The 26,198-nt window shown below is 40.1% G+C and overlaps 1 protein-coding gene across 5 annotated transcripts in view; it reads left to right on the top strand.

Annotated features, from left to right (window-relative positions):
* The window catches only part of dpp6a (dipeptidyl-peptidase 6a), a 163,665-nt gene that overhangs the window by 62,562 nt on the left and 74,905 nt on the right, over positions 1–26,198 (top strand). Inside the window, exon 1 of one of the 5 annotated variants that reach the window (XM_020602855.1) lies at positions 21,040–21,458. The exons of the other annotated variants lie outside the window; for them this stretch is intronic. Coding sequence (XP_020458511.1) covers positions 21,402–21,458 — 57 coding nt within the window. The 5' untranslated portion in view covers positions 21,040–21,401. Of the gene's footprint in view, positions 1–21,039; positions 21,459–26,198 lie in introns of those variants that run through there. 5 annotated transcript variants of the gene reach the window in all.

Below are 26,198 nucleotides of genomic sequence, written 5' to 3'. Positions count from 1 at the left end.
AGCTTGTGATCTGAAATCAGCCACTTACCTGTCAGTACACTCCACCATGTTGTGGCTCTAATGGTTGAATAAACAGTTTAGTACTGATTGTTCCCTCAGTGACATCTCATACAGAGGTGTTGAATTACCTGTGTTCGCCCCCCTGTACCTGTATCTCCAAACTAATCTTGCTAATTAGCTTAAGCCTTCTAATCATATTGTTACACTGATAAGCGTAAACATCATGCAATTTTAAATAAGTTAAGTTTATGAGGACTCTCCCGGCATAGGTTGCCTCTGCGCAGAAAGTGAAAGCTAATCTTGGCCGTGGCCGTCTCCGGCCTCCATTAGGGCCCGTTAATGTGTGGGCCGTGCTCCAGGCTTTGGAGACAGAGGGACTGGTGGTTGTTTTCATTTGTATGCAGCTGCTGGGAAATACACAGTGTAATGGCTCTGGGTGTGGCAGCTGCTTCATAAACGGGAAAGGCTGGTGGGCTGTCAAAGCAGACAGTGGTTTGTTGGTGGAGCAGCTGTATCGTTCCCGGGACGAGTGGAAAGTGTAGCAGGCAGCAAAAAGTTAACTAGCTGCCGTGGACTGTTTTAAGGATGATATTCGAACATCCAATGGGGACCTCCCTGGGCTTCCACAGGAAACCCTCCAAGGTGGAGACAGCCAAGAAATTCTGGAGGGTGAGTCCAAGTTTAAGTGATGGAAAAGAGCTTTTGCCAGTGTGTGTGCAGGTGCATAGGTGTGTGGAATCCATATTGTATGCAAAGTGAACAGCATGTAGCTTGTTGGAGAATATAATCACTGTTGTGGAGTAAAGAGAAGTAAGGAGTCAAAGAAGCTTTTTGATACATTGGAGATGCAAATAGGTATATGATTAAAAAGGGATATATATATCATCACTGAATATGATTAAAACATTTTTACATTTGGTTTATGCTGATATCACTTTTACTTCATTTAAAGAGGAGAAGAAAATCACAGGTAAGAAAGATTGCTGCACTACGTCTGTTGTTGTCTAGAGTCGTCCCTTGCAGATTAAAAACTTGCCCTTATCGCTCCTTGCAAATCCATCTAATGAGCTCGTAAAAGACCAACTTCTTGTCTCTTTGAAAAGGCATCCTCAGAAGAAGTATCCCTCATATCAAGCTCACCTCTGAGAGAAACCAGAGTTTGTGTGTTTCTTTAAAGGTTATCCCAGGAGAGGTGAGAACCTAATGAAACGCAGCGCTGTCTGGAGGCAGGGTGTTTGGAGCGCCTGCTCGAGCCAGTCAATATTGCATTCCCTCTAGACAAAGACTTTAAAAGGGTAAAGACAGATGCTTTCTGCATAAAGACAGGCACTGAATACAGATGCATGTGCTTTTTAGGTACCTGAACCAGGAAGCTCCTCAGAATGAAATCTGGAGTTGAATCAGGAATACGTCTTGATTCCTGTCATCTCTCTTGCGTTGTTTTCTTTTCTTTCAGCCTACATCAATCTTACTGTCTCCCAATACCCAGGGGCTTTCCTTTCACTTTAATCTCTATCACTCATCATGTGTGCGCAGACTAAACTCTCCCCAGCTCATACTGGCGACCTTTACTCTCCACTATTTGGTCTGCACTATGTAGCGCTCCACCTCACTTGATTTCACTCTGAGTGTCAATCAGGACAGATCTGTACAGACAGCTGAATCCAGCTCCAGCTCAGACCTCTTTAGCACTTTAGAGATATTTATAGTTGACATTCCTGTAATTTCCACATCTGATAAGGCTGTGATTTGTTTTAGAAAAGGGACACACGTTCCCTTGTTGGTCCAGGCTTCTCTGGCTTTTCCCCTTCCACCAAAAACCAAATAAATTTTTTTCTGACCGTCAAACCTTAAGGGCTGAAAAGAAACATGCAAAATGACACATGTTCACAGATAATGTTCTCATTAGTCAAAACTTGAACCAAAATCAAATACAGCTGTTGTTTTTGTGTCTGGCTTGCATGTAGTATTTATGCACGTGGTCAAGATTTTCCTACATATTAGTGCAGTGTAGTCTTCATACAGCTTGACTAGCTGTCTTGTAGCTTTTCCCATTAAAACAGTGATAAGTTGACAATTACATTGGGCCTCATTCCCAGATGTGCTTAGAAATGTTCCTACCTGGAGCACAAAATAAGCACCCACACATTAAATTGGTTGTATGCATGGTTTAAGCACAGACTTGTACGCATACACTGTAAATGAGGTCCACTGTGTCTCAGGTCTTGACTGGACGATCACTGAATGATGTGATAATCCATATTTGTAGTAAACATGAGTGGGTCTGGGACAAAAACTCAAAGATTCAATCAGCCACTGATGTTTGAAAGCTAAAGTTTCTGTAACCATCTCAGCCAATCCATCACATCCTTTCCTCAGTATGACACATTAACCTCCCTCCGTCATCATCTTCACAACCTGAGGCCGGACTATTAGTCAGTGATTAGTTCTTCTTTCTTTTGTCAGGTCAAGTATCATCTACCATGGTTTTGGTAATTGAGGTTACTGATATGAATCCAGAGAGGAATCTCACATTTTTCTGATTTAGAGTCTTTGTCTCCTCTGGCAGTTCAGAAAGTCAGTGAGGTAGAATACAAGCCATTTCAAGGTTAGTCAGGTTTTCTAAACTTCATCCCTTAGAGTAATTGTTGTTCTCCCCCCATTCCTACTGTTTCTCCTGTCACCAGTCAAAGGCAGTTTTGCATGCATCCTGCAATCTGCTGTTACTTTCAATTATATTCAAAGTTGCAAAGGCAACATTCAAGTCATTCCAGGGTCACCCCACTTTTATTTTGCTCATTTGTTGACATAAGAACTTGAAGCAGTCAAATGTAGTCAAAAGCAGTTTTGTTTATGTGTGCGGTTTGCACTGGTTGTCTTAAAGCTTTCTGAAGAAAATGTCCAAGCATTTGTCTGTAGCCTTAAAAACTGTCAGCTCACTGGATGAGAAACAGTGCTGGATCAGAGTGCCCATGTGATTAGATGCCCTGTCCTAAAACAGAAAGCTCAGTCTGCACAAAAGCCAATCTGTGTCAATCAGGAGCTGGATACTTGAACCTTCAAAAAAATATAACAATCTACTTTTTCTGGCTTTGTCTTTGGTGTATGTTGCTCTGCTGGACTTTACTGTCAAGTCATACCTATTACAGATCAACGGTCAACTGCCTTGTTTATTGCTTTGGGTTTTATTTTTGACCATGTTCTCGACAAAAGGAAACCACAGCTACCTTGGCAGCGAAACAAGAGCTGAATTTGGAGTTTTGTTTAAGTTATTTTGCACAAGCAGAGTTCATCTCACCCTGATGAGCAGAAGCACAGGAGTAAAATCACCCCAGAGTTTAAGAAGTCTCCCTAAGTGATGTGCAACTTGGCAAGTTCAGCGTAAAGTGTAATGACAGTGCATGTTAAATGACTTAAATGTTTTGACAGGGGGCAGAGTATCCAGAATGAATGTGTTTATTCAAGATGCATGTCAGTTAAATGTAGCATCACAGCTCCAAGCCACCTTACCACTCTCCTACTTTGAGTGATGGTTTTCATAATACAGTGAATCCAGGACACGTTTGAAATCACTGTATGATTTGGGATTAGTTCTTTTTCAGGAAAATGCTAAACCGCCTCTGCCTTTTGAGATAAACCAGAAATAATCAGACATTGATATTCTTTCAGAAAAACATTATTCAGTAGATTATCCAAGATATAGAATATTGATTTGCAATCCAAGTTGTTTTTCACAGTTTTTCTCCTTGTCTTTTCTTTGTTCATCAGCTCATGAAACATGAAGCTCTTTTCTGTTCATTCATTGATCCCTCTCCATGCCCTGTGTCGCTTTTATTTTCTTTTGTTTTCATTCTTCGTAACTCTCTCCATCTTTTGCTGAAGCCAGGAAGCTGACAGGAAAGTACTGCACATTTGATTGTAAGGAATCTGTGGTGAAAAATCACTTTTTTCTTTCTCTCATTTTGAAGAACCAGCTAATGGTTGTTCCAATGGCAGATGTGTCATTGATATCTAGTAAAACTAAATGAATATTATTAATCAATTGGCAGAAAATTTGCAGCTGGTTTATTGCTAAATTGATTAGTCATTTAATGAGTTATGGAGGAACTGAAGCTGGCAAAACAACTGGCTTAGAGAATTAGCAGTTATTTAAGTTAATGTCCAAAATTTGAACATACATGTAATAGAAATGTCTGTGTTGAATGTATTTCTACTGCAGTACATTCATCTGTGAGGTGAATAAATAAGAAAGCCACAATGAGCAATCAGAAAAACAACCACTCAATCATTCAGCTCAAGTTGAGGATAGAAATATTCAGTTAATGATTCAATCCAAAATCAGGTGTGACTAAATCATTTGCAAAGCAGTCAATATACAAAATATCACACCTAAATAAATCAAATATAAACAGGCTAAAATACCACAGAGTTCATTCATAAGCCACTGAAAATATCAAAACCAAAATCAACTAAGTAAAACAGTAGCAGTCAGCAGTGCATCGCAACTTAAATCAATATCAGAATAACTACTTAACTCATTCAGTCACATTGTGTTAAAATGTTAAAATATAATCTTTTCACAATAAACCCACTGAAAGGAGGTAATGATAAAGTACTGCCTATCCTGAATTGATAGTTTAATCAAAAATTAAAACAATGTCCGCCATAATAAATCCAGTGAACAGTATCACACCTGCGTTACACATACAATGATGGCTTCCCTGAAGTGTCTTGGCTCAGATTCTACTTCCTGTATAGATTTATGGTTTGTAGCCATGCCTCTGTGGATGGTCTCAGTTCATTGTTGTTGTCGTCGCTGAAATATCTCTATGGAGGATGGATCTTGTTGACCTTGGTGATCCTCTAACATTCGCTCCAGTGCCACTTTACTGCTGTTTTAGTCAAACACCTTGACAGCTGTTGGATGTATTGCCATAAAATTTAGCACCAGTGGTGATAAGAGGAGGAATCCTAATGGGTCTGGTGTTCTTTACTTTTTCTGGTGGCACCAGCAGGTCAAAGTCAAATATCAACATCTATTTGAGGGTCAGATTTGTTTTGTCAGAATTATCAGCAACTTTTGGATGCATCGCCATCTAACTTTGATTCAAGTTCCCCTCAGGATGAATTATCACATTGGGGAACCCCTGACTTCATCCATCACCATCAGGTCAAGATTTTAATTGATCCAGTACTTTGGATTATGATCACATACCTGCAAAAATAGTGTTATTCCCATCAGCTGTTTGTTGTGTTTTATGCCAATTAGCCAACGTTAGCGTGTTAACACATTAAACTTAAAGCACTGAACATGCTAAGCTTTATGCCAGTGGCTATGCTTTAAGCTGATGGAAGACTTTTAAAATTAAAGATTTGTGCAGAAGTGTTGGATGATTCATTCACAGTAGCTTCATATTGAGAACTGCAGTAAATAAAGGCCTCAAAAGCTATTTAAAAATTAAAAAGTTCCTAGGTCCATGTATTTATAAACCTAGCAATGAAACAGTCACCTCTTAAAAGTAAATGAATATACAATTACTTAGAATGACAACTCCCAGAATGACAACTAACTCGAAAGCGATTCCACGGTATGCGAGTCTGAGACATGCAGGTTGTGCTGGTGTGCTCTACTGAGTGTTATACTGCAGTGTCAAATGTTAGGTGAGGTGGATGTCTGAGTGAAGAACAGGATCAGTGCAGCACCTTTTATTATTCATGAGCCAAAGACTCTGGCCACTGCAGAGAAACTTATTGGAGGGCAACTCCTTCAGCCTTTAGCGGCACACAGGAGTCGTTCAGGCCGTGACTCCTGTCGAGTTATTTCCACAGCTAATAGGCAGCTTTGTGTATTTATGCAAAATGCAGATAATAAGCACTTTTTCACCAAGCCAATACAAGGGACTGATAGCACATCTGTGGGATCATCCCTGTCATATTTCTGTCTATGGGTTTTCTATTTTTGCATTGTAACAAATTACTTTGATCTTTTTTGCAATAGTGGTCATCATCCTTATGTGGTGTTTATTCAGTTCAATATAAAAGAAGAGGAATAAAGGGGAAAACAGATGCTCAACCCGACAGGACTTCACAATACCATTACAAAACTAATTTCTAAACAGAACGGTCAGGGAGCTACATGAAACAGACTCTAAATAACTAAAACAAGCCCAGAGAAATAACCAAGAATCTTACTGACAGGAATAACTCAAAAGAACAGTCCAAAAGTCACCAAGGCAGCTGATAGAAAAACTTACAAAGTGGACAAAGCAGACAGGCAGGGTGTGGTATGCAGAGAGACAGATGACGGGGGGCAACAAGGCACGGAGAATAGATGAGCCAGCAACCAGACTGAAGGAAAGAAGGAGTATAAATACACAAGAGATGAGAGGAAAACAAGGGACAGGTGAACACAAGGGGTGGTGATTGTAGATCAGAGTAAAGCTGGGGCAGGTGAGATGGCAGAAAACAGGAAACTAACCAAAATAAAAGCCTCAAACAGGAAGCAAGTCCACAAATCATAACATATTCTTATTATTGCTAATGTTTAATCAATTTATTGTGTTGTCTCTTGTGGCTGTTTGACACTGACACTGTGCACCCAGCCTGTGTTTGTTCAGGCGTTTCACCAGATTCGGTCCAAACACCCACTTAGTACTTAAACATTTTGACAAATGGTACCATTATACACATGATGAATTGTAATGGTTCTCAAGGACGTTACTGAAGTTTTTCTGTAGTTTATAAGTGGGGATGTATTTATGTTTATTCATAATGGTGATGTTCTTGGACAGCACAAGTCACTGGATCTGAACTGTGATTTCTGACCCAAATCCAACTTTCAGTCCACAGCCATTGCTGTAGCAGTTGACCACACACAGACTAAACTACAGTAAATGATTTGTATAGTCTTTAAAGCACCTGTCACTTCCACCTCTTGCATTATCTTTGTCTCATGGCTCACCCTTAACACCCCTTTAGCTCTTGCATTCATATCCAATAGGTTATGAAAAACGGGTTGTGAAAAAATATATTTTGAGGTTTTCTATGCTCATATGCTCTTTTTTTCTTCTTTCTGTTAAAGATCTGAGATTTTTTTGTGAAATTAAATTTGGTTCAATGATTGTACATCTGAGATGTGAGATGTTCTTGCGAGTGTGTATTGTGTTTCATTGTGGATTCAAAACACACACAAAAGCAACACAAGATGCGGACATCAGAAAGTAATGAATACAGTACATCCCAGTTCCGCTGCTCTCATTAGGCATCATGCACTAGCACAGATTTCAACAGTCACCACAGTCATCGGTGAAGATTATAGGATTTAGCAGCACTGTGGTTGATATTTAATGAAAACCAAAGACCACACTGGTTTTATGTTGATTTAAAACTGTTACACCCACTGTGGTGTGTTGCCATACTAAGACTTCAGTCCCCTCTTTGTCTGTATGGTCAGCCTGAATTAAGAGAGACCTTTTTATGTTGTGATCAAATATTTATGTTGTAATGGTTTAGATAACAAGGCCTCTTTCTTTCTGCAGTGTTAATGGCACATTCATCTGTTCCCTGGCCTCTGTTTTATGAAAATTAGACAAGCTGTGAAAGTAAGAAAACATATGGTGAGACAGGGAATCACACTCCAGGTTTAGTTCACAACAACTACACAGCATCTTGATGAGAACCATTTTATAAAAAGGGACTTTAGCAGAGCTTGGTAAATACCATTGCCTGCCTGGCCTAAGCTGTACAAACGCACAAAGAATTTAATGTAGATGGCTTTGAATCAAGGTTCACTAGCTCCCCATGTTCATGTCAGAGCTCTGCCATCACAGTACAACCTCCTCTGGTGTAAAGTGGGTGTTTGTATGGTTCGAAGTACTGTAGTGGTTTGTTTTAGACTGATGTGGGCTCAATCTGAGTGGGGGTTCAAAGCGAATTAAATTTGTGTCTTTACATCACTTCATGGATTTAATGGAATTTAATGGATAATTTCACTGAAAATAGTTTGGTCATGCTCAGTAAGCAAGAGCTTATTAAAGGTTGTAGCTTGGTGGACAGCTGCTGCAGTCAGCTTGGCTTTCAACAAATCCTCCTTCCTAAATGACTATAAGTTGGTTGTCTCTGTCTACCCGTAGGACCTTTCCAGTGGAAGGGCGGTATGTAATCATTTATTTTGTACAGGAAGGTGTTTCTACATCAGTGGAAAGTGTCTAAGTGCCTATTAGAGGGGCAGTTCTACCTTTTGTTTTCAGCACCAGAAGAAACTTGTTATGAAACATTTTAACATGAAAAAACACACGCACAGACATTTCAGCAGTTAAAATGTTCTGTGCTGTTTTCATGTGAGGAAGTGCCATCTTACACTGTACAGCTTTTTATGTTTTTAAACTGCAGCAGCAGTCACGCTCGCTGTGTGAGCATGTTTGTTCTTCTGTGTAGCAAAGCTGTATTCTGGCCGTCAACTGTGCTGCAGCAGATAACGGCAGAATTAGTGAGGGCCGACAGCTGTAAAGGCCTGTTGACGCCGCTGCTGAAAGGTGATAAGACAGTGACCTCAGACGGGCCGAATCAAACAGACAGGATGCAAGGGGAGGGCTGCCGATCCCAAATGGTTCTCCAGTGAGAGCAGGATGCAGCAGTGCTCTGGTGGATTCTGCCCTCTAAATAGAAAGATGAGGCAAACCAGACACATTCGATGTTCTCTGTCATGTCAGTCATGCTCTCTCAACAGAAATGAAGACCCTTTAAATCAATACCTGAATCAATATGTGGGCATATTATCTCACCGGCAGTAAGAATGGTATTCTTTACCAACAGTAAGAATGGTATTTTTTACCACCTTTCTATAATGAGAACTACTGTAAGTACACAAAGTTATGTGATAGCTAATCTACTACCTCTGTCTATTCAAGGAAACTGTTTGCCCTCTGATCCTCTAGCACAGCTGCAGCCTGAACGTGAAGGGTATAATATGTACAATTGGCCCGAAGCCTCCCTTCAACGTCATTATGCACTCTTTCTTTGGTATCAGTGGCTGCTAATTATTGCTCTCTCTGTGTAGCTTTGCATCCATTTGATAGAAGAGCAGCTAGAGAGGGAGTGGGAGACTTCCTGTCTCAGTGGTGTCACTAAATCAACCTGCAGAATCTGGCAGATTATTCCTTCTCAACCCTACAGTTGGCTTCACTTGCAAAGATGATTTTTTTTTTCTTGATTACAGTGTTGCATTTTTATAATAATTATTTTAAATTGTTCTTGTTAGGGTGATAAAGGGAGAAGTCTTTCCAGCCAGGCCAAGTATTTTTGTCTCTATGATGTTGTAATTCCATGGACAAATGACGATACAGCGGGCCTCCCGGTTTCTACACTATAGCAAGACACCAGGGCTTGTAATGATTTTGTAAGGAAATGTGGTCATTTTGCATTTGTTTGTAGTTGTTTTATGTCTCTGTCTAATTGTTTTGTGTCTATTTGCATTTCTTTGTCTTCATTTTGAGTCTCTTTATGGTTGTTATGCTCTTGAGGAGTCACTTTGAACCTCTTTGTCATCATTTGATCCACTTTCCAACAAGAAATATTAATAGATTTTTCATGCAGAGGCTCTGATAGACCTGTTTAGTAAACCATCCATGAATATCTCACTATGTCAGCACAGGTGCTCCCCTCTCTGTGGCACAAAAATCAACTTATCTCCCTCTAGCTGCACTCCCTTTGGATTTGCAAACTGGGGTATCAGGTGAGGCGTTGAACCAAGATTTATTTAAATGTTAATTTCATTGTAGGAACTGATGCTTAAACCTGCGGACTTGCAGAAGTTCAGATATCACTCACTGTATAAGGACTAAAACATTTTACCAAAATGAGAAAGCAATAAAAGAGGGTGTTATTTAATAAAAGCACAACTGCATGAAAATTGAACCGTTCATGTGATAAATAAAGCACAAGAACAGTATAATCTTATTCATCTCCTCCCAGCCATTATTCTGTATTATAAATGAAAAGCATTTACTTTATCTGAAGGCTTATCTGTCCTCCCTGCATGCCTGCGCCTTCACTCCAACAGCTTGTATTTCTGCTCAGTAGGAAGCGGCAGCGTCTCACAGGTCCTCATTGACACTTTGATCAGCCAACCATGCGCTGTTTTCATTTCCCTTTGAGTTGACAGTCTGAGTGCACCGTTCCCCTTCCTAAGAAGCACACCTTGCTTGCTGACATGTGCTGTGCATTGGTATTTCCAGTCTGTCACTCTCGGCAGATGGCAGACACAGCCATCCAAATGCAGCTGAAGTTGTCATTTTAGTTTCAAATACTAGTTTCTGATTTATGACCATCATTTCTCCCCCCTGAAAGCTCTGACCTGCCAGACTGTGATGTGTGAACCGTACTGTGTCATTCTGTCAGCAGCCCACGCACACAGCAAGTGCTCATAGGAAAAATGCTTCAGTCTAATTGTTGGGCTTAACTCACTTGAGGTTTTTTTTTTAATCCTTTAAAAACCAGACAGATATTTTTGCTTTGCTCTTGTATTTAATCTGTTAAAAGTATATCTTCATACATTACTCACTTGTCCATATGCACCATGAAAGACACCACTCATCCTGTCAATGCTGGCTGTAAAGGGATCCCTTCCTAAAATAATTCTAACATGAGAGATGAAGACAACAATCCACAGTGCTCACAGCTGAAGCTACTATGAGGTTTTTTTTGTTTGTTTGATTTCCTCAAAGTCACAGTTATTTTAGTGCAAAACCTCCCATTTCTTTTTCTCCAGGGTGTTTTTGTTTTGCTGAGACTCACATAGCAACTAGCAGAATAGACTGTGTACTACAGCATGTTAAACTGGGCCGGATGCCTCTTTTATTTGACCAATTGCAACCTCTTTTTTTTTTTGTTGCATGGAGCAAGGACTGTGGACTTTGTCCCCCATCTCTTACACTGAAATAATATGAAGGAGAGATCTTGTCATGGCCGGTATGGACAGGAGGACACATTACAGCAATGGCTACCTCTTTCAGCACTATAATGAGCATGTGATAATTGATCACACTGAATTTATTGGTTCAGCATTTTTCATTACTCATCCTCTGGTCTTTCTGACTGAAGTTGCTCACTAGACCTGTTTCTCTTTATTGCAGTAAGAGCTGGTTTAAGCTCTGTTTTGTATTCTTGTATTATTGAAGTGAGAGGAGAAAGGTATAGGGTAAAAACAATAAAACTGACAGTCTGTTATGACATTTGCTGGATGGAAGCAAATCCTTCAAATTAGGTAGAGTGGAGCCTGTTGTGCCAGCAGCGCCTGATATTTGTCACAGAATGTGTTGCTCCTAAATCCAACCAAGTTAGTTAGGCAGGTTTTGCCCTGAACTGTCAAAAACCCTTTGCATTGCTTTGATGGGGAAGTTCAAGCCATCTACACTGAGCAATCAAGCAGCTGGCCTGTTGCTTCACAGCTCTGCTGTCAGAGAGAGAGAGAGAGAGAGAGGGACCAGCAGTTGCTCTCTCCTTTATCACCTCTTCTAGTTTCTCTCCTTCTGCAAACAAAGCAGGTCATTAAGTTCAATTATATTGCACTGCTATGCAACAGTTAACTATTAGAAAAGATGTGCCTTCACACATCTTATCCAGCAGTCTGCAGCACTGACTGAATGTTCAGTCATGAGTCTGCCTGTAAAAGCTCCACTAGTCTTTTTGATGCCAGAATTTTGTTTCTGGTTATTAGAAAAATATGCAGATAATATCAGATCCAATTTTGTGCCTTCAAAGAAGCTATTTCTTGTCATTAATCTTTTATCCAAATGAAAAAAATAACCACTTTGTTATCAAATAAATTATTGTCACCCTGTACATTAGTGTAGCCACCACGAGGTTTGTATAACAGATGTGTCTTACAAAAATGCTTGTAACTTGTACAGTAGCATGTAACTGGTGTAGCTGATGTTCTCCTCCTCAAAAAATAACTATACAGTGCAGCTGTGATTGGTCAGCTGCCTGCTTGTGTAATGTCCTATGCTTTTTGATGCTCCTGAAGACTGCAGATGGTAAAAACTCTGGTAAGAAAGGCTTACTGTAGTTTCTGCACATTTTCAATTATCTACATTTTGCAAAGACATATCTATATCAAAGCCCCTGCTCTGTTTAATTGTCACTCTCTGTCAACAAGAATGAATGAACATAAATGCAGCCAGAGCACTAGAGTAGTTTCCAGTACTAGACTTCTTTTTAAAAATAGGGTTGGCAGTTCTTTTCAGAAACATTTTTGTTGCATATCTTGAATTTCTTTTTCATTCCAATGGCAACAGATTGTGTGCATCCTGTCCTTGCCTGAGCCAAGAATGTCCCACAAAGGCCAGGCAAGCAGACGTGTTACCACTCAGTTTTACAGCTAAAGCTAGAGAGCTATGTGAGAGAAGCTACCCACAGCAGCTTTCATTTGCAAATGGAGAGCGCTATTACAGGTCAGGACTTCCCCTTTCAGACATATAGCCTTATAATCAACTCCATTCAGGCAAAAGCCTTGTTATTAAAATCCAGATAATTGCTGATATGATGGGGGTTTTGACAGTGAAGCAGAAAAGCTTGACAAAAGGGATGATTTTGATAACAAATGCCCACCATCGAGATGATTTGGTTTGTCTTTGCCTTCAGTTGCTTATCTCCTGCCTTCGGAGACGAGAAGTTTTAATGAGTTGTTTTATTGCCTGATTGAAGAACGTATCCCCTACTAGCAATCTCACATAGTAATAATTCAAATCATCCTCACCTTATGCTCATGCAAAAAAATACTCTACGGGTATAGCCTGTGTATCTCCAGTATTTTTATAATTACCTCTTAAATCATCTTGTGATCTAGGCTGACTTCCTGTCTTCAAGCTCCAGATAAAATCACTGACTTTTAAATACAGATCTGTTTTGAATCGTGGCTTACTTTGAGGTCCTCACTTCCTGATGCTTTGTTATGTTGCATTGTTTTGAACACCTGGTAAATATATCATGGTGAGGGCAGTTTTTGTTAGTTGTGCTACTCTGAAGGGTGCGTTAAGAAGAATATGGGTACCAGAGCTTGTGAAAGAAGATCCAGTTACAGCGTTGCCCTCACTGAGCATCACCAAGTCCCCGTCATCTTCAGTTACCATTGTGTGTTTTTTGTCTCTGTAAAGTGTTGGCACACACTGTACAAACCTGAAACACCACTTCACTGTGGTATATGTCTGTGAAGTCTCTGTATTCAAATTTCCCATGTGGCACCAGTGTCCTACCTGTCACAAACCTTGCCACATAACCCTATATTCTTCTTCTGGCTCTGTTAGAGTACACCCACCGAGCTCCACTTCTATCTCCGTGCTGCCGTGCACTCCTGGCCCTATTATAAACCCAAGGGCATGGCTAGCACAGCAGTGAGGCTCAGGCAGTGAAAAATTCACAACAAAGTGTTTCTGTGAGGATAAAACTACCATGGAGGTTGAAGGAATGAGACGCAAGTGGGACAGTGGGAATGAGAGAGATTTGGTGTGATGAAAGGACATATGGCCCATTGTGGCCAATATTCTCTTGACTTGTGGTTTATCAACACACCCGGCAGCTCCAGCTGTGTGTAATACAGGTGACTTCTCATAGGAGAAAAAGAATGTGCTGTAGTTGTGTACCAATTTAGTTATTTGAGCCACAACTTCACACACTGTACTTTAGAGCCAAAGAAGGGCAGAGCATGGATGCAGCTCAACACTGTAGTCCCTCTTAACTATTAAGCCCCTGAGTCATTTTGGAGAGACTGGGTAATATCTTAATGGCCTGGTGGAACAGAATACATATTTACAGCATTTGAAGTCACCGTTATATTTCAGAACAAAACTGCTGCACTGTTTATGGAATAATCTTTAATGTTGCCTCCTGCCATAACACTGGACTGGCTGTATATAATTAATTGGCAGGCTGTGTGTGTGTGTGTGTGTGTGTGTGTGTTTTTGCTTATGTTTTCTCAGAGCTACAATTAAGTGAACTGTGATGTGAGTAAAATGTTTAACTATGACCAGTAGTTTCCAACCATTTTGGCTTGGAAAATGAAGTGTTTACTTAGTGGCATGTGTGTATGTATTATGTCTAGTTGAAGCAAAAAGTGTTGTTTTTATTTGAATAATTATTAGATGTAGAGGGGAAAAGAGCAAAGAATACAGAAAATATATGAAAAAAATCTAGCTTATTATAATTCAAAGCAGCAGCAACATGATTCACTGATCCCTGTTCAGTTAGTTTTCTTGTGACCCATCTTAGGGATCCTGATCCACAGTTTGGGAACCACAGACAGGGAACATTAGACCCTAGTGTGTGTGTTTCTGGTAGGACGGAGTGTATGAATCCCTACACAAGTATCACAAATACATAATCTGCAGCTGCTAAATGTTCTTAGCACAAGTGAATTAAAATGCACTATTTTGCAGTCTAGTATAACTTAAATCACCTTCTCTGAGAGGAAAAATCAAATAAGCACACACATTATCAAACCATTAATACTAGAGCTAGAGCAGAATTCTCATTCAAGAGGGTCAGGTTGCCCTTAATTTGTTTCTTCTTTGATTTACGTTTTTCTGCTTAACTGTTATAGTGTCACTGGGAACAAGCTGTTCCCTCTTGACACTAAAGAAAATTACAGGCATATTCAAAGTGTTGCTTGCTACCCTCCATTCATTTATAATCAGTCCATATAAACATGTAGCCTGCAGTGGCTGAAAGTAACTAGAGACATTTATATAAGTTCTGTAGAATTCTGGGGTACTTGAGTATTTTACTTAATATTTTCTGGTTTATGCTTCTTTATGCTCCAATAGACCACAACATTTATTTATCAGCTGCTGTAAAGTTTACTTTTTTCTTTTTTGGTAAAATCAAAGAGATCCCGGCCCTGCATGCACAGGTGTTTACTGTGGCTGAGTAAAATATCCACTTTGATTCTAGTTCCCTACAACTAAATGGTAAATGGACTGTATTTATATAGCGCATATTTCACAGTGTGTTACACTGGTCAAAGCGCTTTAGAGGAGATCATACACCATTCACCCATTCACACACCGATGACGAGAGGCTGCCGCACACTGGTGCCAGTCGAACCACCGGGAGCAATTTGGGGTTCAGTGTCTTGCTCAGGGACACTTAGGCATGCGGGGAGACCGGGAGTCGAACCACCAACTTTGCTGGTTAGAGGAAGACTGCCCTACCCCGTAAGCCACAGCCACCCCAAAAGCCTGGTGATGTGATGTAATCTATAGCAAATGCAAAGACAAGAAGCATCACATTGAAAATCGCAGTTTGCCATCCTCTTAGCCTTTAGAACAACTATCGGGCTATACACTACAAAACTGTTTTCAACACTGCAGTTAAAAATAATGATGTCTGATTATCAAGACTATACAAGAAGGGATTGTTTCCAGCCATTTAGTGACAGGGGCCTAATGACATTTGAGGCCTATTCCAGATCATTTCCATGTGTTTTTGGTACTGACAAACGTTTGTGACGACGTTCTTCTCTCCATGTTGCTGTATGTGGTGGTGAAAAACACTGTTGGAGCTGTCCATTAAGTGGTGCTGAAATCCATTTCCACACAGGCATCTGGAGCTGTATCAGGAGCTGTTCTTTTGCCTGGTGCTGTAATATGTTATAGTAAGCTGGCCTTTCAGCGGGGCCCTGAATGTATTAGCAAATGCTGTTTAGAAGGGCGCTATAGGTGCAGAGGTTTTAGTCCTTGAGGGAGTGACACAGTGCTGATTCAGCTACAGTTCTTTGGTTACTTTGATTGCTTTGCTTTTTCAGAGTATGTTACTGTGTTTGCATATGTGCTGCGTTATCACTCATATATCTTTTCCATCGATGATTGTTTTTTTCTTCTTTTTGGCTTGAAACATTTTTCAAACAGATCAGTTTTTGAAGCATGCTATTCAATGCAAAACACAATGTACTGATTTCAAGCTACTGTGACTTAACACATTTAATGCATGAAGCAACCACTGTAGTCATGACAACAGAGGCTTTCAAAAACAAGATGATTTACATGCAGCACCTATTAAGATTTTGTCATTAGTATTTATTAGCTCAGGGAGAAAAACAATGAAGTGAGCAAAAGGAATAACTGCTTTTAACACTAACATGCAATGCACAGATAATTCACACTTTAGTTTTAGTTGTATATGTAGCTTATCAATGTTATGACTGACTCTAGGATATACAATGCACAACACATCTAAAAGTGATCAGTTGTTATAGCTTCAGAAGACAAGATGGGACTTCTGGAACACTGAATTGGCTTCTGCCTCTGTCTTTGACCTTCAGTCTTGCTCTCCTGCAGGGAGGAGTACACAGAGTATGCTAATAAGGAAAAAGTGTGAAGAATCATTCACCACCTCACATGTGCTCATCATCTTGGAGCTGGAAACAAGGCATGGCTGTGGAATGTGGCTCTGTTGACATTTCACAGCAGAGTAGTGTGAAGGCTGACGAGTCACACCTGGCATAAAGAGCTGGAGCCAGCAAGGAAAGAAACTGTCTCCTGATGCATCCCCTCTCTGTCAGGATGATGGGTCCGAGCTGTATTTATGTAAGAATCTCAGAGTATTCACAGGGAGGGGGAACAGGAGGGGCAGAAAAGCAATTACTTTTTCCAATATCTCAATGCTTGCTATCATATGTCACCAAATAAGAGTAGAAAAACTGAGGCATGCAGTCCTGTGATGCACCACCTGCTGGGAAGCAGAGTCTCTGAGTTGGAATCCTGGACCTTTGGTCTTTGGCTCTCTGTCGATGCCAGAATAATTACTCATCCATCCTTGACCTCTCTCTGGGGTAATATTGGTCTTATTTTGTGAGCAAGCTTCTTCCATCATATAGTCTGAGATTTATCCATATCAAACTTTCCATTGCAAGACATAACACTGCAGCCAACAGGGAAACAGATACCTCCTTAAAGTATTTAATCAAAACATGCTAAACAACTTTTGTTTTTGAAACATCCCATTACACTTGGTCCCCTGGCTGCTCTATGCACTGGGAGCTTGCTGCATTGAAGGTTTTGATATAGGAATTATGGTAACACTGATAGATGGCTTTCAACATTTGCAATGACAAGATACAGTATGTTCTGGGAGAGCAGAGCTGGGTATAACTCCGAAAATGTGTTTTTAGATTAAATTTTCTCCACAAATGTGTGTATTGGAACACATTTTATGATGTGGATGTACAGCTAATAATGCACAAAGTTGAAATCAATATTTAATACAAGTGGGTGCAGACACTAAAATCACAATATATTTGATACAAATACAGTATTTACTAAGTTATCTGAGCTGTTAGTCTTCTTCAGCACATACTGCACATGTCTGGTCCTTCTGGGTGGGGTGTTCCACCTAGAGTTTCAATAAGAGATGCATCAGATTTCCATGTAATGTGCACAATCCCTCTCAGACCTAGTAGTGTTTAAAGGGATTTAGTGCTTTAGGTCTACAAATGACTCGATTAAAATGCTGTACAGCCAGAGCAAGCGAGGAAACAACTGTTTGTTTTTTGTAAAATAAAAACCCTGGACAGAATTTGGTTTGATTATCTAAAGTTAAATTAAGGGAAATGTTAATCGGTGAATTAAGTCAGTAAATTATTTTTAGCGGTTTTCAGACAGTGCAGCTCTGTGACTAGGGCTAGATATTGATAACAATCTCCTGATTTAATCGATTTTGATTCACAACGTCCAGGATTGATTCATTTTGATTTGATTTGATTCATGATGATCATTTTACATCAGTTAAATACCAGTGTTACAAAAAGTTCTTCTCAGAATCTTGCCAACTGATTTTCCCCCTACATTCAAACAAGTGAGCCACACAGATGTTTCCTTGGCTATGAAATTATGTAAAATTCACATTACATGTCAGATTGTAAACACATTTCTTGTTTATGTTGTGAACCAAGGATTTATTTTCAAATGCAAAACTACTAAAACATGGCATCTATATTTTTAGGCCTCCTATACATGCTAAAATAAATGTTATAAAAATAATATATAATATGATGCTCATACAGCTACAAAGTGTAAATGCTGTTAGCAAGCATTAGCTTCCTGAAAGGACCACGCTATATGAAATGTATCATACTGTACATGTTTGAACAACCTAAATATAAACTTAAAATGTGCAGGTTAAATAGAGACACCTCTCTAACAATACCAATTATGTTTATTTACAGAATCAACAGCCAGAAGCTATGATTTGGTTAGTGTACAGGGCAACAATCAAAGCCAAAACAATGTATCTGTTTACAGTACTTTAAGGTTGTGGCATGTATTGATTACATTGAAGCTTTACTTGGGCAACGGTGCTTTCAGTTCATCAAGCTGGTTGTTAGCTTGGCATCAGCAGTGAAATGATGAGGCAGAGGTGAGTAGATGGCTCGATTTTTTTTAGGCACGTTGTCACTGTCAGTCAGTTAATTCCTGACTTTCAGAGAATGTGTATTTAAACAGAGCCACCCACAGGAGCATTCGTCACTGCCGTCTCATGTCCATTTGTCAACATCAGGGACATGAGGTTTGTACGCTCACTCTGTAACACAGCCACAATGAGGTGGTTATTGTGTTCTCGGCTGCCACAGTCCGACCACATAGCATCAGTCACTGGCCAATACGGCTTTCGCCTGAAGTGGTCATCATTAGTTTGGAGCAGACTTGCTGGGTGTTGAGAAGTCACTTCAATTTCATACATCACTCTCTGGATGGTAACCACAGGCTTAATTTGTTGGAGAGAGCTGCTGATGGAGTTTTGAAGCACAAGCGGCTGGTGCTATGACTGCTGGGTGGCTTCACTTCGTTGATGCCAACTTTTCCAGGAACATTATCCACAAATAAACATTAATGCAGCACGACCCCGGATTTTTCATCACTGCCAATAAAATATGTGAAATACAATAGAAGGCCCTTTTAAATGTGTATCTGTCCACAACTCGAATGTGGCTCCAGAAATGTTGATCACTGCGTCTGTAGGTCGTTCATTCCACCACTTTGGCCCAGTCTGAAATATCTCAGCAACTATTAAATACACTGCTTTGAATTTTACATGCATTTACTATATTGTCCCCAGAATGAAACGTCCTTAAACTGGTTATTCACAGGACCACCATGAGGTTGATATTTTTTTTTTTTTTTTAGTAAAATATCTTTACTATACAGAGATTCTCTTAAAATCTGGTCACCTATAGACATTCATGTTTTCCTCAGGGTAAGCTGTGTTAACCTTGGTGATCCCCTTAGTTCCATTGTTGTGCAAAAGGTTAATAGAGAATGTGAAGTTACGCCATGTTGAATGTTGGGTAAATGCACTATGTCATTTATTATCATATATGCATGATATACATCTATAAGTTAATTTTAAAAAATAAATACTATCCCATACAGCTACATACAGTAGTGGTGCTTCATCCACACCAAAATATCCACTTAACTGTTCAATTTGAGCACAGACAGGACAAAAACTGGTTCAGCTGCAGTTTATCTGCTAACAGCTAGCGTTAGCTCCCAAACCAAGAGCTCAGATAAGTGTGCAGAGTCATTTTTCAGGCCCCATCCCAACAGTCAACAGTTCAGCGTAATGTACCCTTACATTCTGTACTTGTTTTATGCTATTTAGCAAATGTTAACATGCAAAACAAAGATGGTAATCACTTAGCTCAAGGCTTACAGAGCACCTGTACTTTCTTTCTCATGAAGAAGCAGGCATGAGAAATGTAGGTATTGCTCCAATTAAGCTCAATCTTTTCTCATGAAGAACAACTGACTATGCTGATATTACTGTTATAGCTCCTTGTACCTTACAACCCAGAGAAAGCCATTTCTCTGTGGATTTTTTTTTAAGATGTTCATGCAAATGTTGAGAAATGGCTAACAAAATGAGACCCATATGTGAGGCTGAGTCAAAGTATTTGGCACAAAATGACGTTCAAGGGTATTCAGCAGTGGATTTTGCTTTTGAGGCTGCCCCTTTTGAAGGACAGGCCTTTTGTGCTCTGCTGCTCACACGAATCAACACTGCAGACATTCATTTGGGATTCCAAGGTAATTGACTTCACCAAGCTGCCACCTGATTTTAATTACTGTGCAGTACATCCAGCTGCAAACCTGCAATATAAAGAGTCAAGCAGGAAACTAAGGTATTAATTAACATTAAGCATATATCAGAGCAAGTCATTTCCTCACAGCACTTAACAAGCATTGTACAACACTTCATGCAGATGTAATTAAGCGAACAAGCCCATGAAAAGACCTTTGGTTCTTATTGGGAAATGTAACATGGAAGACTCTTTTCAATACTGCTGCAGTATAAGCTTTTCTTCATGTTATTTATATTTCAGTCTCAAACATTTAGTTTAAAATCTCAGACTGACTTAAGTTTGTTAAAAGCAGTTTTGGCCTCAGTCCTACTTTATCTACCTTATCCCCTGGCTCGTAACTTTTTACAGCCACTCGTTAAACATTCACACTATTGACTCTCAGTGTTTACATCTGCTGCTCCGGTAATGTATTTAATCGTTCCATTACATTCAACCCACTGTTTTTTAGTGTCTCAGTACTATCAATGATGTGTTAGTACAGCAGAGAATTTGTGTCTTCTCTTACAGTATTACAGGAAGTTACTGTATGTAATGCAGAAGTTGTTACACCTACTGTAAATGCTGCAGAAAGACTGGGAAAAACAAAAGTCAAAGAGTTTCTGCTGTAATTTGTACTTGCTCAGTTTTACCAGGAGCATTTCGTCAGAAAAAAATGCAGGAAATGAAGCTAGATTTATTTTGTAATTAATATGAATATATATTATATATATTTATTACTATATATGATCGGCATAGGAGCGCCACAGTGTCCTAAGGGTTGCAAATGAATACTTTATGAGTTTATATTGCTCATGAATTCAGTATTAAAGTTTCAATACTTAATTTTAATTCGCATTTTTAATTGATATCTGCTCACTCTGCAACACAGAGCCCCTTCCGCTCCAAGCTGGTGCGTGTGGGCTTGTAGAATATTGAATGGCTCACACACACATTCCAGCATCAAGCGTTTATAGACGGAATAAACGGTCTCTCTCTCTCTCTCTGTCGCTGCTGTCTCCTCCTCTTCTCTTTCGCTTCCACTGACAATCTTTAGCCTTTTCGCGTCTTGAGCAGCGCGTCCTTCCGCCGCTTGCTGTTTCACACCTCAGCCGCAGCAAACGCTGCCGTATGCCCCCTGAATACCCGGTCTTCTTCGTCTTGTGCCTACAGGTTCTCTGCTGCTGCACCAGTGGTTTTTTTTTATTTTGATTTTTTTTAATTCGTTTTTTGTATTTGCATGTTTTCCTCCTGCCAGGGAAACAACAGTTTCTCCCAGTTGTAGGGAATCATGACCACCGCGAAGGAAAGCAATCTATCGCCGAAAGCGGCTCAACAACAAGACCAGGTACCGACTTGCTTTTCTCTCACTCCTCTTGCTCTGGTATAGTAGTATCAGCATTAACCTGTGTCGCCCTGCTTCGGTTGGAAGACACATTCAGCGCTGCAGTGACTTTTCTTACCGCTTTTAATGGTGCGTTGGGAAAAATAAGAGTTTTGTAGTCCGTGTTCGCATTAAACGTTTGCACTCGGAGTCAACCGGAGGTGAGACCACGGGAGACAACAAGCAGCTTGTGTTTTCTATGCTCTGCACCTTGCAGCAGTACACGCACATCGGCTCAGTTACTGTAGCTCAACTTGAATCAGATTGTGGAAGGGCCTGCAGAAGTAAGAACCGTGCTCATCAAGAGTTTTAATGGCATTTAAAATCATCATGCTTCTAGCTAATGAAAGGGGTTTACATCTTCTGACCTCTAAAAGCTCCAGGTTTCTCTCTAGTCTGAAGACTGGAACACTGCTGCATTTTGGTGAGATGCATGGCTCCGCTCTGTTGTCATTGCAACCTCCATCAGTGCACCACAGAGGAAACAATGGAGTTTATTTTGGAGCATTACTATATCAAGATATGCCCATTTATTTAATATTGTGCATGATTAATGTCAGGGTTGACAAAAGTATAGCCTACGGCCCCCTATATAAGGAGTCTAAGTTTGAACGGCGATGCAATTTTATACCAGCTCCCACCTTTTCCACAGGAACTGAATGTCTTTGATAGTCTGTGGCCTGGAAGTCAAGTAAAATTAACTTTTAAAATGTTTGAAGATAGCACTTAAAATACATTTTGTACTTCAATAAGCACATTTTCCCGGGTTAAAACAACAAAATATACACTTATGACCACTACCACATTATATTTCAATATGAAATTGTTTTTAGAACATAACCAGACAAGACTGAGTCTTACTCTGTTTGCGAGTTTGACAGCGGGTTTTCCTGTTTATTCTGCTGCTTGTTACCACAGACAAGAATAGTTTTACTTCTGTCAGGTTTCTAAATCATACCAGCATGTTTCATCTTATATGAGGCAGGTTATCAACGCAAATTATACCTTTGGTGGTCATCTGTCACTGCCAGCCTCCATGTGCACTGCATCAACCTAATGATGACACAAAGTGTGAAGGGCACACTTGGCTTTAACCTTCCAGTCAGACAGTCTTCCCCTGCTCTGGTTTAGATACAGGCTGTCAGTCACACCCTTGAGGGAAAACAATGATCCACCAGCCCCACACTCCATATTCCACACATGCAGGCTATGCAGGCATAAGTCATTTGTTAGTGAACTACACATCTTCATCAAGTCCTGTTTCCATGGGAAAAGGCATGTTTAAAAACTGATTTTGTGGTCCCCTTGTCTTTTCTGGTATCTATAATTTAATAAACCAGCTGGCATTGCAAATGTATACACTGCCAGCAGTTTAATTATTCTACATTACATGAGTAAGTGGGATCTTTTGAGTCCAGACTCCTTAGTTACTTCATGTTGCCGTTTAGTCCCGTTACATGCTTTTTCACATTCTGGTTGACTCATGAACTATGGGAGCCTTAGTGGGTAATGTATGCTAAAGGGAGAGACTGAAACATTGCGATAGTCAACCTGAAAAGTAAAGCCTGCTCTGTCAAAGTTGAATTTATCTCATACTAGCAGAGCAGTAAAGGATTTTGGGGGGGGGATTTCAAAGCCAAAGGTCAGATATAGCTTGAGAAACAATTGAGCAGAGCAGCCTGTGGGTGTTCCTGTAAATCATAGACAATGAGGACGAGGGCAGGGCTGAGTTCTGTTCACTTGGTAGCTTTTTGTTTACCAGTGTCAAATCATATATTTCGGTTCTCTGCATTTGTGATGCATGAACAAGCCTGGAAGCGCTGTAGTTGCTTCCTGACTCCATGCTGGCAGGCAACCCGAGGTGTCAGCATTCATATGTATGGATAGAGCTAAGGATGAATGTGGTCTGTGAAGTTAAAATTATCACTCTTTAGAATTTGTTATTCCAAACATGGGATGAAAAAATGTGTGCAAATCTCAAACAGGTGAAGAATAGCTTTTTTTTATTCATTGACATGTTCCTCCTACTGATCATATTTGACTTAAACATTTTTGTGTTTCTTGCCCAGAATAATCAAGTGTGGTTTTAGTCAGCTGTGTTTTGTTTCATTCACCTCGCTGTGGTGGATCTGCTGCCTCAGTGCCCTGCTGATGAATAGCTCGAGTGATAAGTGCTTAAACAGATGTTAATTAAAGTAGTAACTTGCACACAAAACACAGTGGGACAGAGGAATCATCTGCACAGCACCTGCTTTGGCTTTTGTATTTGCATGAACTTCCCTCAGCATTGCTTCAGAAACGGTGTTTCAGTGCCCTATCATTTCTTTTTTACAAACTGGTTTATCTGTGCATCTGGTAACCAACTGGTACCACTTTACTACCCCACAGTATGTTGTCAGTATACTGCATATTTCATTTTCACATTGATTTCACAAAAAAAGCATCTGATTCTCAGTGACCACCTGTTGATCAGGCAGAAAGGCCCGTAACCGAAACGTCACAGATTAGATAATAGTGAATGCAGATTTACTCTGCCTGTCACAGTACGCTATTAGGGCTCAGCCAACAAAGAACCAGTTCACTTCTCATGCGAGAACTATGTTTTGAGCATTTCAACCAAAAAATAGGTTGGTTCAGAACCTAGAATTCAGAATCCAGCGTGAACCAGATGCCTAACTGATCCAAACTGAATTGGTGACAATATAAGAGTCATGGGACACACTCCAGTCTGGTGGCAGTAAAGCACCTCTAAGTTGGTTTGCCCATCATGAATAGCCATGATCAGGGGATTCACTTGTGGGTTGAAATAATTTTTGGAGTATGATGGAAATTTTGTGACATTTGTGACAAGTTCATGCCTAAGACCAATTGGCAGTGCATTTTAGCAGAGCTTGGGAGTCCAAAATGGAGGAAGCTAACATAGCTTATTAGCAGTTTTCCCATCCACTCTTATTTAAACTCCTCCATTGGAGTATAAACTGTTCAGTAAAAGAGAAATAGTTTGCTGTAAGTTGAGACAAAAGTCAAGGGCACTGATACATCTTTCAAACTGTGTGAGCTTGTCAGTGACCGAGATGACCAGCTTGCTATCTCTAAGAGCTTTTCCCCCCTCTTCTCTAACGCTTGACTAAAGGAAATGATTCTCAGTTATGAGAACAAAATGTCAGGTGGTAGGTAGCCCATTACAGACGAAATGTAAAGAAGACTGGCGATTAACTACTCCAAGGATGCTTCTGGCTGAGAGCTTAGCTTGCCAGCCAGAGTAGTTTACTACTACTGGATTTCTACTCTGTTCTTGTCTACACAGCTGAGCAGAGAACATCAAATCAGTGAACACAGCAATCCTTAATCATGCCTGCAACAAAATCTGCCAGTACTGGAGACTGTGTGAGGAGTTTATCTAACAGCTGTTGAACAGACATTTAGAGATGTGATGTCTTTTCCTCTGGTCAACTTGCTGAAGTCTCCGTTTGACCTCTATAAAAGTATGAATTCAGTTTGCACGCAGGGCTTTTTATGCTAATATTTGATGTGAAGACACTGATATTTAACCGGTCACAGGCGACAACCCTACAAGCACCCCCTGTGATTTAGTAGTGCCTTCTGAAGGGTGGTGAAATTTTGCTCCTGGAACGTGTCTCCAAAGGAAATAGAGGGTAGTGGAAACAAAAGCTGAACCTGGGACTCGGGGTGCAAGTTCATTTACGGGTTGTTAAGTTCCTCCAGTGAAACAGGCTTAAATTATACCCTGCAAGTTGTCCCCAAGCCACTAAGAGACTGGACCAACACCTCCACTCTCAGTGTGAGAAATTCTGGTCAGGTGTGTTGCAACATGATGAAAATATAAAGGGCAAAAAACAAACCTTATTCACCTCCCAGGAGGCACTTTGAGGTTATACTGAACTCCCTGTATATTCCCTGCATAAATAGAATTTTTGCCATATTCTAGCTACTTTTTTCAAATTGACACACCTTAAGGCAAAACACAGGTTTGATTTGAAACCACACAACTGCAGTTCTTTCCTCAAAATTTATCAGACACTGCATATATGCCAGATGTGTTGATGCAGAAACATGTATTAGAAATAACTACAGTGTAAACAAGCAGAGCTTCACTCCAGACAAATTGTCATTAGAGGGTTCATGGATCATGACTCTGTACACATGAATATTTTTTCCCTCTAGAAAATTATCTTAATGATGCACTTGTCATCCAAATCAGTCTTCACAGCTAAAACTCTAAACACATCAGAGCCTTAGAAATATTCATCTAACAGCCCTGAACACTCATTGACAGTGTGAGCTGTCTGACTTGAAGCTGTTCTTGTGGTTTCAGTATAAAAACATCCACAGCCTTCGTAAAGTCTTTGACCACATGGCTGGAGCTAACAGCTAATTTGACACCTTGCTAACAGGCCAGTTCTTGATTTGTTATAAACATCTTTCTTCTGAAATTTGTACAGTTTCAGTCACAAAATCAACACCCATTGTTGATCTCCCCAATGGCTAGATGCTCGGAAACCCGTCTACATGGTAACTTTTCAGTACAGCCGCTTCCTAATGAGAGAGACAGCATGGCCAAAATTGGTTTGGAAAAGCAAGAAGTGATGAGATGATTTAGTTTTGGAATGTAAACAGATAATAGACCAATTCCTCCTGGTTGCTGAGTGCCCTTGACTGATGAGAGGCAATGGAAGATGGATT

Source organism: Monopterus albus, unplaced genomic scaffold (assembly GCF_001952655.1).
Source record: "Monopterus albus unplaced genomic scaffold, M_albus_1.0 scaffold3.1, whole genome shotgun sequence".
Taxonomy (NCBI): Eukaryota; Metazoa; Chordata; class Actinopteri; order Synbranchiformes; family Synbranchidae; genus Monopterus; species Monopterus albus.
This window is presented reverse-complemented; position numbering and strand designations above follow the sequence as displayed.